Source organism: Saccostrea echinata, unplaced genomic scaffold (genome assembly GCF_033153115.1).
Source record: "Saccostrea echinata isolate AGI-Se365-2 ecotype Australia unplaced genomic scaffold, CSIRO_AGI_Sech_v1 ptg000030l, whole genome shotgun sequence".
NCBI lineage: Eukaryota > Metazoa > Mollusca > Bivalvia > Ostreida > Ostreidae > Saccostrea > Saccostrea echinata.
In genome coordinates, this window is record NW_026889779.1 from 8,840,907 (window position 1) to 8,856,857 (window position 15,951).

The 15,951-nt window shown below is 34.2% G+C and overlaps 1 protein-coding gene across 1 annotated transcript in view; it reads right to left on the bottom strand.

The window, feature by feature from the left end:
* Positions 1 to 535: 535 nt before the first annotated feature.
* LOC133197219 (dystonin-like) overlaps positions 536 to 15,951 on the bottom strand; it is a 37,078-nt gene continuing 21,662 nt past the window's right edge. Inside the window, exons 30-49 of the mRNA XM_061333136.1 lie at positions 15,779 to 15,934; positions 15,165 to 15,644; positions 14,919 to 15,074; positions 14,569 to 14,775; positions 14,266 to 14,385; positions 11,800 to 11,972; positions 8,352 to 8,511; positions 7,969 to 8,130; positions 7,626 to 7,751; positions 7,394 to 7,537; positions 6,867 to 7,055; positions 5,783 to 5,880; positions 5,387 to 5,519; positions 5,136 to 5,298; positions 4,491 to 4,603; positions 4,239 to 4,376; positions 3,761 to 3,878; positions 3,086 to 3,226; positions 2,234 to 2,353; positions 536 to 1,625 (exon numbers count right to left, since the gene is read on the bottom strand). Of these exons, the coding sequence (XP_061189120.1) occupies positions 1,192 to 1,625; positions 2,234 to 2,353; positions 3,086 to 3,226; positions 3,761 to 3,878; positions 4,239 to 4,376; positions 4,491 to 4,603; positions 5,136 to 5,298; positions 5,387 to 5,519; positions 5,783 to 5,880; positions 6,867 to 7,055; positions 7,394 to 7,537; positions 7,626 to 7,751; positions 7,969 to 8,130; positions 8,352 to 8,511; positions 11,800 to 11,972; positions 14,266 to 14,385; positions 14,569 to 14,775; positions 14,919 to 15,074; positions 15,165 to 15,644; positions 15,779 to 15,934 (3,531 nt within the window). The 3' untranslated portion in view covers positions 536 to 1,191. The remainder of the gene's footprint in view (positions 1,626 to 2,233; positions 2,354 to 3,085; positions 3,227 to 3,760; positions 3,879 to 4,238; positions 4,377 to 4,490; positions 4,604 to 5,135; positions 5,299 to 5,386; positions 5,520 to 5,782; positions 5,881 to 6,866; positions 7,056 to 7,393; positions 7,538 to 7,625; positions 7,752 to 7,968; positions 8,131 to 8,351; positions 8,512 to 11,799; positions 11,973 to 14,265; positions 14,386 to 14,568; positions 14,776 to 14,918; positions 15,075 to 15,164; positions 15,645 to 15,778; positions 15,935 to 15,951) is intronic.

Below are 15,951 nucleotides of genomic sequence, written 5' to 3' on the forward strand. Positions count from 1 at the left end.
TGATTGTAATTCAGATGATGGACACTAGAGTTAAATGCAAGTTTGTATTAAATATGAGCATGTAACATTTCTTACCTGTCAACTGGTCAGAGCTTACGATTGTTTGCAAGAGTATAGAACAGAAAGAAATACATTTGAAGACACGATTTATTTATAGCCCCACACCGAGGCCTTTCCTTTGCACTCTTAACGCATTTCAAAATTTTGGTGTAGAAGACTCATAACATTCAAAATTTGCCTGTACCGTATAGATATCTGGGAGTAAAGAATTTTTTTTAAAAATGCAATAATTATAACTTTTTTTTTTAAAAAACATTTCTCAGGTCTCACCGAGGAGGACAAAAATTCAAATTTGTTATCTCCCTTTACGTATTGTTCCAGAAAAGAAACCGAGAGTATTCAAAAAATTACGGAAAACACACACCCCAGAACAATTTACATGGAGTAGCAGTAAGTCACCCGAGTGACTCAGATTACCTTATAAATACTTTATATACAGCTTATTACATTATTACGAAAAAAGAACTCCATGATATTCATATTTAAGATATTCTTTATTCACTGATATATCATACAAATATACAGACTCACTCCTCTCTCCCCCTGATTAAAGTGTACTCGCATAATAAGATTATTAATGATGATGACAAATGAAAATGAAAGTTTATGTACAATAAAAAAACATTCAATCTCTCTTCATATAAAAATATCAATTTTAGTGATTTCTCATGCAACGTTAAAAGCTGGTGTGTGTGATTTCTTTATAGAAAAATATACTCTTAAATTCAGCAACGAAATTTTGATTAGAATTGTGATTCAAAACAAAGAAATTGCATTTATAACGAGCAGCCCAATTTAAATAAATGCTAAATACAAAAAAATACTAGTAAATCAAAATTTGCTCTGAAATTTAGATATTTGATCTTCAGATGTACAGCATTGTCATATGGTGTGTATTATAAAGCTTGGTAGAGTTGAATTGGTCCCTTGATATGGAATGGAGACAGTGACAATGAATACAAGGTTTACTACGTACCGCGCATTTAAAGGATTGTACAGGTACGTGTAATGACGCTCTATAGTACCATAATATCTAGACGCTGATTCATTACATAGTATACCTTGACATCTTGCAAATCGAACAACTATATGTAAAAAATAATATCATAAGATCTAATTTTAACTTTCGGATCATCTCGGACCCTTTGGTGTTGATGGAAGACGTCTTATTGTATTCGCACTTTGACCATTTTGCATAGTTGGTGTTGTCCGACCTGAAGGCGTGGTTCTTCCGGAAGGAGTGACTCTTCCGCTAGCGCTATATGTGGGAGTTGTCCTCCCTGATCGAACTGGAGTTGATGTTTTAGGAGTCATGGGTGTTCGTGGAGTGCCCGTAGATGGCCTTGAAGTAGGAGTGTTTGATCGTGGCACATATGTGGGAGTCGGTTGTGGAGTTTTAGAGCGGGAGTATGGCGAAGGGGATTGTGAAGTCCGAGGGGAGCTGTAGGAAGAGTTCATGCCCCTAGTAGGTGTAGATGGCGGCAAGCGAGACTTTGATTGGTTGTTCGTTATATTAGAAGATGAATTACTTAAACGCTTAGTTCTCTGTAAACTGCCCGTTGAACCTAAATATGGAAAAAAATTATAAAATATTTAAATCGAAATATCAACGAATCTTCAATGACAACAGTCATACACATGTGATCCTAAAAAAAGAGTACAAATTTATGCTCAGCAGAGATCAATGTACATGTAAATGCTGAATTAATAAAAAATATAACTATTGTTGATGGTCTGATATAAATAAATATTCGAGAGAATACAACATGAAGTATACCAACTATACGTACATATATTAGAAATTATATATTACAAATAAAATATAGCCAATTTCTGTCTACGTAGCAAAATAACTAAATCAGTTACTGGAATAGCTCTACGCAATAAAAGTGTTTTTCGTGTAACAAAATCCAGATAAGTATTGTTTTCAAATTAAGTTAGTGTCCTTCCCCAACAAACATTACACAAGGTGCGTGCCAATGCTTGCAAAAATAAAACTTTTTCAAATTTTAACATGCGTTAACAAAAGAACTTAGTAAACCATCCACCAAATATAACAAAATGCAATTATATTTGATTCAGCTCATTACAAAATATTTTTGAGGGAACTTAAAATGGCGAACACATTGGAGAAGCGGTGGACGTTGGTAGACACACAATACGGACTACCTACCGCCAAAATCGGAAGATTTTCGCATTGTGTTCCGGGATGGGGCACCACCAGTGCCCGACAGATTTACCATTGATGACGTCACCCTACTTCTTCTGAGCGAGTTATCTCCGGAACTGCCAGCTGATAAAAGAATGATACGTGAATTGTGTGTCCCTCTTTAAACTACCTAGGGGCCTTTCTGATCTCCTCGGGTTTTGTTCTTGAGTGTTCATATTTTTAAACGACTTTTGTGTTTTACTGTAAACTTTACGATAAAAAATACATTTTCATGATGCCAAAACCCGAAGAGTTCCAGTCTTATATGATAAAAACACATTTTAGTGTTTGAATAATGATTGTGTGATGAGAGTGGTGTTAATGGATTTTTCCCCCCAATTTTTGGTCGAGGTCTTCAATGTTTAAACATAATCTTTCCAAAGAAACTAGCACTATCTATCTTGATTTAGCACTATCAACTGCAATTCACAAACATGTTTTCTTCAGCTTTAAATCATCAGACAATCAGTTTTTTAACTTGTAAGTATAGTGAGAATTTTCAATGTAAATGCATATTAATACAATTATTAGTTTGAATATTCTGTATGATTCAATTAAAGCATGCATAATAATTCATATAATGATATTAGTAAAATCTTTTTAGATGTTGGATAAGTTAGAAAAAATATTAAATTGTATAAATATATATATATTGGTATTGGTTTTTGGATCATGATAAATAAAGGTGACACTGCAAATGCGTATAAACACAACGCTCTAGCAAAACATCAAAAAGCTGTCTATCCTGTGACTGCTTCCAAAAGTGGATTGTTTGTGACTTAAAGAAATCCAAGTGTTGCACGTGATTCGTAATACCTGAAGACGTAGAGGATGCATATCCGGTGTCGTTTAATTTTGATCGATACCCGTATGTTCCACTGCCCCTGCGGGGCCGGAAAGTTGAGTTTCCGTTTGGTGACAATGTGTCTCTAAGATCATAGTTTGTTCTTCCTTTAGCTATAATAAATAAATGTTAGAATACATACAACATACACCCAGCATGCCCGTAGTAGAGTTTGTTTTAGTTGACCCTTGAACACTTTCACCTATTACACCAATGCCCTAGTGCATGATGACCGGAAGTAGAGATTCATTCCCAAGCCTTTAAAAGACCTTACTTACTATTGGTCGAATAAGTATATATGGTGTGTCCTGAGAAACAGAGACATAGAAAGCTGAACAGAAAACAGAGAAAGCCAGCATCCAAAGTCGGGCTGTGTATATATAGTACGCGACCAGAGTCAGATTACTATATCTGGTGTTCTGGTTTTCATAATGTGCACAAATAAATATACATATATATTTAAAGAGCGTGGAAGGTGAAGCAGAATACGATACAATAAAAAAACGAAATTGATAGAATGAATTACATGAATATCATAAATTTAAATTCTTCTTACTCCAAGAGATAAATGTCAACGAAAATGTGTGTCCAAATAAGGTTTGTGGATAAAATGATAATCTTCCATCATACTATTTTAAAAGTTTTACCTCGACATGGGTCATTGGTTTCCAGGAACTCATCCAAAGTGACCCATCCTCCTCCAACACGGACCATCACTGTACTGTTCAAGAATCGCACCAATCGAATGTTCTGTTTTTCTCCAAACTAAACGGAAAAAAATACACAAAACGCATTATGGAATAAATTTACTAAGAAAGTTGCTGAAGCAAAGTAACAGCTGAATGACATGCAAACACCCAAAAAATGTCCACCACAAACATAAGTGCAAAATCTTGAAAAAGGGGTGCAGATATTTACTTGACATCCTGCTTGATATACAATAAATCTAGGCCTATTGATTCCCTTATCCTTTCATAGCGTTGCAGAAAGTGAAAGAGAAATAAAATAGCTTAAAATATTGCAAAGTGCAAAAACCCTTTATTACTGAACATTTCATACAATGGTTGAAAGTTTAAATTTCACTTGAGTCAGATGAGTTCTGATAGAACAGATAGTCTCCCTTACTCTGTATTTGCCTTCGTCAATCATCTCCGCACGGAATGGATTCCTGCACTGACATTGAGAGATTTCTTTTTCTATATCATCGTGAATAAGTTCCGCGTCCGTCATTTGCCTCTTTCCACTCATCAATCGAGTCTTTTGCTGTAACAGAAGTCTAGATATAGATTTGTTGAAAATTATAATAAAAATTAACAATTTTTACTAATATGACAAAGATTAATTACCATTTATTAGTTGATAAGTTAGAATACTTACATGTCTAACGGGTTTCATGGCTTCAATAAAATCTTTATATTCTATGAAATGTCTGTTTGTTTTTGCAAACATGTCAAAAACAGCATGAAGCTCAGTTTTATTTGTCGGGAAATCTGAAAAAAATAAAAGATACATGGTTTAATATTTACATCATTATCATTTACTTTATAAATGGATATTTTCCAGGCTCTCTTTGGCAAAAAATCCGTATCTTAGAAAAAATATTTTTGCTTACTTTACTGTGGAGTGTTATTTATGACGTCCATGCAATGAAAATGCTAGCATTATTTTTGGTTCAGTTCAAGCAAAAAATTGAGATCAACACTTAATACAAATAATAGCTAGTTAATGTGGAATGTAAGTCCCTCATTTCAATACTGTATTCGTATAATATATCTTTTATTATTTTCAAAAGACTAGGCAATTATTTTATTACTAGATAAGAACGACATTTACCATACATGAAGAAACATTGAATTGAAAATCTTTGGTAGAATGTGATGTATCGTGAAATTTTAATTAATTTCAGCTCTTTTAGCCTGGCGAGCATTGTTTTTCTCGGATAGCTAGATTATCATAGTTACCAATATAGATATTTTTTTTTTAAATTTAAAAATGCCTCAAAAATTTTATCTGTAGACGTACGAGTTTGTAACATTCCATTGACAAATTCATCACGAGATAAAAAGCCATCTCCATCCTTGTCCTGTCGTCGGAAGAAATCAGTTATTCGTAACTTCTTGGCCTTTATCCAGTTCAAATACTTTGTCTTCCAGACTTCGAAGTCAAAGGTCTTCAATCCCTCCAACTATGAAAATGAAATGATCATGGAGTGAAAAGATCTAATTCTATATCCGATATAATGTAAATTTTCCGTGACAATGTCGACTTTTTACCTCTTGTAAAGTGTCTAGAGCATCTTGTAAAGCTTTCTTCCGGTCTACAGACATGCGCCATACCGTCCTCCACTTGTTCTGTAGAGTGAGCACGCGTGGGTTGTAACCGTCCAGATCATTCAGTCGCATGTTGCTGTGGATTGCAAGAAAGGAATGTAATTGCAGAGATTAAAATTGATGTACATGTATTTTTGTGGAAAGCAAATAGACGTCATTGCGCACAGTAAAAAGTGATGCGTTCTGTTGGAGAGCATAAGTATGCGTCTAAAAAGAAAGTACAGTAATATGATGGTTTAACTTTTTTTGGTGGGAAAGGGGGGCATAAGCATGCGTCTAAAGAGAAAGTACAGTAATATGATGGTTTAACTTTTTTTGGTGGGGAAGGGGGGCACTTACCTGCCATAATGACGTCCTGGAGATTTTGGTTCTAGTGTCAGGATCTTTGTTAACCTCTCCACGTCATTATTTTTACTAGTGACCTCTTCATGGAATTCCTGAATTTAGAGATGAAATGCATAAATGTCTAAAGTTATCATGACAAAGATCCTCTCATAAACTCAGGGCCTTGCACCATTTAAACATACCCATTTGTAAGAGAGTCTCTAAAACATTATTAAATTTAGCTAATGGTGTTTATCTTACTGAGGTGAAATTACTTGATTTCAATTATCAAATGCATCTCTTTGTTAGGTATCAGTTGATCTTGCAAATTACGAAATTTAACATTTTTAAAGTATATTTTTTGTTTAGTTGTTCACTTCATGTCATATGAATCCATGTGTAGTCAAGACAGATTATGCAATTCGAGAAAGCCAAAAAAAGGAACTTTAAATATTTAATTATTGTACAATCTTGATGTGAATCTAGAATACATAAAGGATAATATGATAATAAATTTTGCAAACTTTAATCTATTCTCAAAAATCTCTTTTCACCGTGTAATGAAAACCAACTAACCAGACACGTATATATCATTCAGATTAAAGGATGTCATTTAAGGAACACGCAACTGTATTGGTTCCATTACCACACATATAGATTATGTCTCGGTAGGTAAACACATTTTTTTTTACCTACAAAAGACTTCGAGATGTGTCCCATTCTGAAACCCATTTCATTCCCCAAAGAAAATGAGACTAAACCCTACCTTCCTTAGGGAATACATTTACCTACAAAAGGGGTGTGAATGATACATTTATACACCTATTTACTGGCTATGAGGACAATAGCAAGTTTATTGTCCCCCATGACAGCAACTATCTCCTGAGGCGCATATCACAATCCGGGTAAAACCAGAATTCTTCTGAGAAGAAACGTGAGGGAAATGAAATGCTGCCGGTGAATAGTCGATGACTATTTCACCATGGGCAAATAGCACAGAACTATAACATGGTAGGGCTGTTTAGAAAAAAAATATAGCAGATTTATTCCTCATATCTTTATAAGGAAATATTCACAGATTTATAACATTTCTACTCACCAGATGTTCCTTATAGAGGTCCTCCACGACCTTCAGATCGTCTGGGATTGGGTCCCTCTCTTTGGTGGACAGTAGAACTTGGGCGTCCGTTAACCAGGCAAGCAGTTCCTCCACTAGGGCAGCGTTACCCTGAATGTTCTTCAGTTCCTCCTGTAGACGCTTCTCCTGGTTCTTGGCTCTCTGTAAGAGCTGTGAAAAGAGGAGGTAACATTCTTTAATTTGCTGTTAATTCACTTTACTCTAAACCAGAGAATTTTAAAAAAAAATCTCATTTTTAAATTTCTTTTAAAGATTTTTATTTTTTGTCATTATGTAATTGTAATAGAATATTTTTGGAACTTTAAAATTGTTTTTACATCATATTGTAAATGTACTATAATAAATTTTCATAGTTTTACAAAAGGTGATGAAATTTAATATTTTCTTAAAGCTGTTTTAAGTCTCCATAACAAACAAACTGTCAACAATTCACAAAACTTTTATAAATAAGACATGGATATATTTCAAGTTAAAGTACATCAGTTTACCTGATCCCAGCGAGTCTGTGTAATAGTGAGGTAATATTTGACAAATCTAATAGCATTAGGGTGGCAATTCTGTAAGATCTCCTCTGCTAATTCCCGGATTTTGTCTATACATTCCTGATGATTCCGCAACTCTTCTTGGAATTTCTATGCAAAAGAAACAAAGTGAATACATGTTAAATACTGTGTTGAAGATAAAGTTTTGTCAAAAAAATTAAATGTTATTCAGACGTACCTCATGTTTTTCAATCAATTGAACTATTGCCATTTCGTCATCTGGCAAAGCTTTAAATTTCAATTCTGCTTCTGCCTGTGGCAAGAAATCTCTCATTATCTGAACAGCATCCTGGAATTCTTCAGCCTGCAATGGTTTTATAAACTTCAAGTAAAACTATTTGATTAACTTAAAATGTGTATATTCATTACTGTAAGATAAGAAACATATTTTAAACTAAAAAGCCATATAAACAATTCAAATTTGTTAACTGAAAGCAATAGTATGGCAGAATTGTGTTGCCAGCATCACTTTAATCTCTATGCTCTCATCCTTATAAGTGGATAGTGTACAATACACTAACCAGTTTGAGCGACTCTCGCAGACGGCTTTCTCTGATGTCCGCCAAATGGTTGACACGGTCCCATGTGGTCTCCAGCTCTTCCAGATGAGCAGCGGGAATATCGCCAGAGGCTTTCATTGCTGCCACCGTTTGTTCCCGCGCTCCAAGCTCCTGCTGCATCGTCTGCCAAAATAACACTTTTTTATAACTATTTGTTTAAATAGGTAATTGTTTTGCTGTAATCTACCCATGGACTTCTAAACGGCTAACAACAAACTTGTTCGAATTAATGTTTTTAACCTATAAATATAAGGAATAATGATTTTACAGCGCAAAAGCAAATTACAAATCTATTTAATTTTTTTATTCAAACACATCACTTTATATTCCAGTTTATCACTAACCTTGTGCTGCTCAATGAGCATGTGGATGGTGTCTGTGTCACCCATAATCGGCTGATCCTCTGCCAGGCTCGTCTCCGCTTTGCCTAGCCATTCTAGGAGGGAACTGATAGCGTCCGCCACCCTTCCTGATGTCAACAACGCCTCGTCTAGCTTGTTTTGGCTGCAAGAAACACAGATGCCTAATTCTCAAATTGTAATACCCAAAAGCCAATTTTCATGCCAAATGGTAAGTGTTCAATATAGCCGTATTACGTTTTATAAATTTCTCTTCGCCTACGATGGTTGCTTTGGATGCAACATTTGCAGTTGTTATATTTTCAATTTATGCAAATTAACCCAAAAAGAAGAGTCGAATTACCGAATTTCTAGCGAACGTTTTCTATATACTATCTGTAAATATAAGGACAAGTCCACAAAACAAGATAGTGTAGTTTATTAAGTAAGTGAAATGCTGTGAATGTGACAGTCATATTTTTTTAATTTTATAATTCAATTCAGAGTGGAATAAATTCACCCAGTAGAATTCAAACCTCATCTTGCTACTTTCGACAACCCTTTTGAAAGAAGAGTCCCGAGGTTATTCTAAGGGAGATTAATTTTCACTGCGTATAAGGAAATTTCGCGCCAAAAGACCACAAGAGGTAATCATATCCGTAAATAATTTGCTATTTAAACTGAACTTTTTAAAAATTTTCTTATCATATTAGATACAGATAAGGGTTTTCTGAATGGAAAGCGTTTCCTGTGTCAATACAAGTATTTTAGTCCCTACTTTATTCACCGAACTAACCAAAATATTTTCTATTCTACTTAAATCTAAACCCTTTATCTGAAGGTTCTAAAGGGCGATTGAAGCTAGAATTCTGTTCTCAGTTATCACAGATACAAGTCCCTGAGGAATTCTAAAAAGAAGTTTTCTACTGGTAAATTGATATAAATAATTATATTGAAATATTTACAGGAGAGTTAAACAGAGCAACTGAAGCATTACGCATTTATAATTTTTGAATAAATGAAAATGATTGATATGAAATTCAAGAATGATTGGAATCCATGTTTCAAATACAGCTGAATTTGAACAATAAGGATATCTCGATATGCTGTTCATTCCAAGATGTTGCATAAAACGACACTGTAAATAAGCAATTGGCGATTTGCCGCCATTTTGAATCACATGGTCCTGTGTGAAGGCGTTATGGGTCAATCTCTCACCTGGGTGACATTAATGTCAGTCTTGGGATGTGTTCTTGGGTATACGGTGTCGGTTCTCCAGGTGAATCGAAAGGCATAATTAGCCTATCCTGTATAAATCCAAGAACCAAATTAACATCCTCTAATTTACACAGGTGTATCCTTACAGCAGACGACAGGTAATCGTCAACAGGGTCTATCCCTGTACGGTAATGTATAAAAATACAAACATATTGTTCACCGATAATTTCTTACGTCCACATTTGTAACCCTTCTCCTTTCACTTTAATTTTGTTTAGCGTACCCTCATAATCTTTCCAGTGAATCCTTATTGGTTCTTTATTTCCTATTTAATGCAATAACCTCAGAGAACTTTAAAATACAGGGGGTCATCCGCTTTCCTTTGCTATTTCAATGAAAAGAAGATCGCTTCCTCGCATCAATCATTCACACTATGCAAATATCCAAGTAAATAAAAACAGCTCAAAATAATATTGATCCAGAAAATAACTCCCATGTATTAATAATATCGAGGTACATATAAAGTACTTAAGGCTTCAACCTTATACTCCTGTACCAGATGTTGAGAACAGCCAGATTCGCTCTATCGACCGAATTCAAATCACGAACGAGGTGTCTATAGACCTTTTCCTTGCTCTACCCAGTCCATTGGTTTATCTTTTTATTCTCCCAGGTAAACATAGCCGATACAATCTGTTCTAGATAGGATAACATATAAATCGCATATATGTAAACAACAGAAAGTAGTGATTCCCTACTATATGCATCAGTTGTCTTGTATTCTTGACAGTCCGGGTTTGGGGGCTTATTATTGTCCTGAATAATAAATCAAAAAGGCCTGCTCACGAAATGGAAGCGAATCCCATTGAGAATTCGCAATGATGAAAAAAAAAAAAATTCCATATTCATCTTCCTAATTATCCATATAAAACATTTCCATCACACTCTGCACTCTAACATACATCTTAAGAGACATTGCTTGGTTGTTGCTGTTTTTTTTATCTGCAGGTGCCAAATGTTTGGTTCACAGAGTACGTGACAAAGAACAAATTCTGAAGACGCTATGGATCGATAAAAGACCATCAAGTCACCCTACACCCGACTAAACACAACAGTCACACAGAAAGGAGAAAAGAGCTGTCTTCAATTGACCGGCCTATTGACTTCACATAAGCACTTGTCTGTTGGTCTAATTGGCCGTAAATGGGGGGTAGATGATGGCCGATGGATCACCCAGATATATCATCTCCTGGTCCTTACAAAGCACGAAGACAATACTGCCGTTTGTATAGACACCATGGAATTTCACGCTAAGTGAGTCCTAATTCACATCTTTATACAAGATTAAATTCTTAATGCATTAGGATTAATGAAATATTAACAATTAGAAACTCTTTGCCATACATTTGGCTTAAATTAACTAAGAACCAATATGAAGTTGAAAATACATATATGTATATGTAGTTTACATGTATATACAAAATTGTTTAGCTTACAGAAAAAAACACGCTTTTGATAAATTAAAAGACCTAGGAATCAGCAGATTTACATAGAGGGCGTAAATGCAAACATATTTGAAATCTATTAACATGTAAACAGTTTCCTATATGTTGTTTAAACCACTTTTAAACTGACTACATTAAACATTAAAAAGGGTGAGAAGTTTAGTGCTTTTTGGGCATTTCGAGACGGTTTGATACACTAAAAAGTTCAGACTTGAGGTTATCAGATGGACTATATACAGTATATATTACTTCAAAATCGTTTTCATAACCTTCAAAGTAGTCTACACATGTGTAATTTTCCTAATTAATAAATAATATCACAAACAATATAAGATTACAAATCTTTTAGTTTCAAGTCCAAAGCAGCACAAGAACCTAAACTGTATATAAAGCTAAACTCAACCAATGTAGAGTAGGCGACTGCATGACCAGTCTCTAGCTTGTTTTGAAACTGTCATCTTAACATATCCCAAACACATTCATATACACAATATTCTTACACAATGCACCATTATATTCTTTCCGAGGGCATTTTGATAAAGCTTTATAATATATGTATACCATATGTTATGCATGCTGCTAATCATTTTGCTAATCATCTTTGGGCTGGGGAAGGGGGTTATGAGGGGATTTGTAGGGAGTTATTTAATAAAATCAATTATGTTATTCATTTGTGGAAAAATCTGGAAATCAAATACTCTATCTAATGGCACTGCATGTATGTTACTGACCTCCTAGATACGACAGAGCGGACAGCGTTCCATTTATTTTTCAATTCATCCAGCATTTGTTGTAGGACATCTCGTTCAGAATCAGCCTTTGTGCACCTGTCCTTAAGATTTCTACCAAGTCTCGTGGCTGAGTAAAATGCCTGATGTTTTGCTGCCAGTTGATGTTGGAACCTCTATAAAATCCCAAAGCAAAAATTGTGTTTCATTTATATGTAAAATGCAAGGTGTTGATATAATTTAAGAGGCATAAGAGACATTTGCTATTATACTGTGTATGAAATTCAACTGCAGTGCTAAAAATTGCTTTGTAGTTATTTGTATGAGTACTTTTTATCTGTTAGAATAATATTTATTTAACGGTAATTCATTAAATCACGTCTGCAGTAAGGTTAATGTACTTGGTGACACAAATTACATTGATCACAACAATTAAATCGAAACATCAAAAGTTTACAGACCTCCAAGTCTCTATCAAATAATTATCTTTTCCTGTTGAGCGAGTCTATTAAAATATTTCTTTAATGAATCAGTGAAAGACTATTTTATACGAGTAACAGGTCTGACAAGATAGCCAGAGAGAAGATAAGGACTATTATCTTAATGCGTTTGACTAACAACAAAAACTGCCTCCGGCAGTTAGTGTATAAATATGCATATTATCATATGTATTTTTATGCACATCTTAAACTGCTTTATAACAAATGAGTTATGTATTAGAATAGAAATTTTGCATTTTAACAGCTGTAAAAATTATAATCTAGAATAAAAAAAAAGATATAGTCAGTTTTTCCTGTTATGCTGAGTCAAGGACAAAGAAGGTAAAGCAAAATAAATGGTTCATTTATGTGACATATGTAATAGTTATCTGTATGTTCGTTTTTATTTCTCATGTCACAAAATGACCCCACTGATGCATATGATTACCGTACAGATTGATATTTTTGTGTTTGTATACAAGGAAAAGGTATGTTTTAAATGTCTCCAATCGTCAATGAAAGGACACCTGTAAACTATTTCCTGAATTAAATGAATTTCGCTAATTAAATTCTTACCTTGATTAAGCTTACTAAAATCCTGTGAAATAAATATTATCTAAGGATGATGCACGTACTCGGATGACTTTAGGTATACACTTTAATCAACGATGACATTAACAATCGCCCGATACAGGTGTATATTTTACATACAGGTATAGCATTACACTAAGTAAAAGGGGCACACGATAGGGCAAAAAACAAAAAGGGTCAATATATCATCATGGACCCCTAAGGCCACTATATCAAAGACACCTGTACAAGTCTTTTTACTCAAATATTACACCGTAAATACATTTTCAAAATTATGATTTATGAAGTTATAATTCGTAAAATACGTAAAACTAAATGGTCCCCCAGGTCATTGAACCGTATAGATTACCAATCAGTCAAGCGTACATTAATTTACTTGTCCGACTGTATATACTCAGAAGGCTGCACAAAGGGATGTATTGGTGTTTAGGTGGATGTAACTTGTTTGTATACAAAAGCGGGCATTTACTGGGAGTATATGACAATCTTCTCTGGAATGTACAATAGTGTGAATCAGATGACAGTCTAGTCCATTGCTTTACAGATTTAAAAAAAAAAATCAAATTTCAGGGAGCATAAAACGCACTGACGCAGAAAACGTGATGGTCGGCTGACATTGTGTCATAACATCACCTCTGGTACTTTATGTAGATGAGACAATGCAACCAAATTTTACTGAACTAAAAATGCCTGTATTATAATTCTCATAGTTAACCTGAATATCCTTGAAATATACGGTCATTTAGTATTATCTACATCGGTACAAATGCTTTCATTTCAATATATTTTTTACAATAATACAATACATATCAATTTACGAAATATGAAAATATTAACTTGAAAAATCATAATTTGAACACTAAAGACATGCAAAGGACTAAAAATTGTAACAAAATAAAGTACGGAAAAACATGCAAAATATTGCTCCGTAAAAAGGCAACGAAATAAAGTAATATGGACTTCTTGCCAGAGGGAATTTTACATACAACACTGGCGGAAGCGTGCTCACTAACCTGTAGAAAAGCTTCCAAAAGTAAAGTCTTCCAAATTAAAGAAACCAAAGTTACTTAGATTATTTAGTTGATAATGGTCTACAGTGATCGAATGTATCCCAGTCAATGGTCCACATTTAACAGATGTTACCTTATTTTCTGTTTACGTCACTTATCATTATACACACATATAAATCAATCTTTTAACACTAGGGAAGGAAAATGATTTTCTTCCTCATTAAAAAATTCAAACACTGTGAAAAATTTTATCTCTCCTGTTAAAAATGGTAGAAATTTGTGCAATATCTGTAAAAAGAGTAAGTTTTAGGCGTAAAACACCAGTTGTCTTAAGCATGTTAGATAGAAAAGCTGGTACATTTATTCTGCAATAAGTGTTCTATTCTTACCTTTAGGTCGTCAATGTTCTGCTTGGTGGCAGATCCCTGGTTTACTGGTACCATGAATCGAGCCATCGTCTTGGAACTTTCATCAAGCCAGTCACAAAGGCTCTTCCAAGCATCATAAAACTTAAAAAAGAAAAAAAATGTTAAAATAACAGAAAATAAATTTTAAAGATATCAAAATCTGAATAAAGAGATTTGTCAAAAAGCTGTATTTATTTTTATCAATATTTTTATTTAGATTTGTGTACATGATTCTTTAATCTTTCAGTATAATTATATGAAATGAAATATTCCAACAGTTTATACCCGCTTGTCCTCTCTGTACGCCGACCTAAGAAGACGTCCTCTCTCATCTGTTCTTCTCATCAGCTTTTTCCATCGTAACTTGATTCCAACAAGGAGATTCTTTATATATATGGTATCTTGTTTCTTTCCAAAGTGTTTAAGATAGCTTCCATTCTTTTCAAGACTTTGCATTTTCTCTATATGTTGTTCCAACTCTGTTTTTAATTTCTATATAAAAAGAAAAAGAGATAATTTTATTAATCGAAATGAAGTAACCGTCTTTTATTTCAATTTATTATAAAGCATCAGTCTGTTTAAATTTCTAAAAAAAAGTTTTGTTATATTCATTTGTGAAAAGAAAGTTTATTTACATTATGTTCTTCAATCTGTACAGTGACTTTCTCCACCAATTTGCTGGGATATTTGAATGATCTCATGGCAATTTCGGCATTATTTAGCCATTCGGTAAATGTCTTCAGTGTATCGTGGAACTCTCCAACATTACGAAGATGTTCAGAAAGCTTATCCTGGAATTAAAGAAATAATATACAATACAGAAAGTACTTTAAAAAAAGTTATCACTATGGTCCATTTAAAGATTTTCCCTGAAAACATACCTTTCTCTTTTCTGCACGGTCCTGAGTGTCTCGCCAGCGATCTCCTAGTTTCCTTATTTTCTCCGTAATCTGAGATGCATCCTGTGGAGAACAAGACTTGGCCAGTTCTTGTCCTTTAGCAATAAGTCCCTGAGTTGCTTCGTTTCTAGATTCCAGTTCCTCATATTTTGCCATGAAAGACTCAAACTGGGCTTTTGACGTCTCCGGAAGTGCTCCACAAGGAACGGCTGCTTTCAGCTCATTTCGGAAATCATTCACCCACTGATACACATCGTCCAAGTCGCCAAGGTACTTTTTCACTTGACGAAGATTTTCTTGCAATTTTGCCTCCTTGTCCCGTAGGTTGGCCTGTGTGGCCCGAAGCTGTTCATTCATAACATCTCTTTTTTCCTTTAACTCAGGACAGTCTTGGATTGCATCAACAGCTGAACTTAGTTTCTTGCACATTTTATCTTGATTTTTCAAATCGTTGTTCATTACCTACAGTCCAGAGTATTTTCTTAGTTTTGCATGATGTCTTACTAATTTCTGAGACAAATTATCTTTCTTTCTTTATAATTAAAAAAAGTACCTGACATTTCTGAATAAGTACATAATGTACGAAAAAAACTTACCTGAAGTTTTTTCATGTATGTTTCCAAACATTTAGGATCACCCTTAACACCTTCAAACTTCTCTAGATCTGTTTGCATCTTTTCTAAGCTATCTAAGCTATCGTTTATTCCAGCATCCAGCTCACCCAACTTCAACTGCATTGTACTTAACTTTGCCTTTGAATAAACAAAAA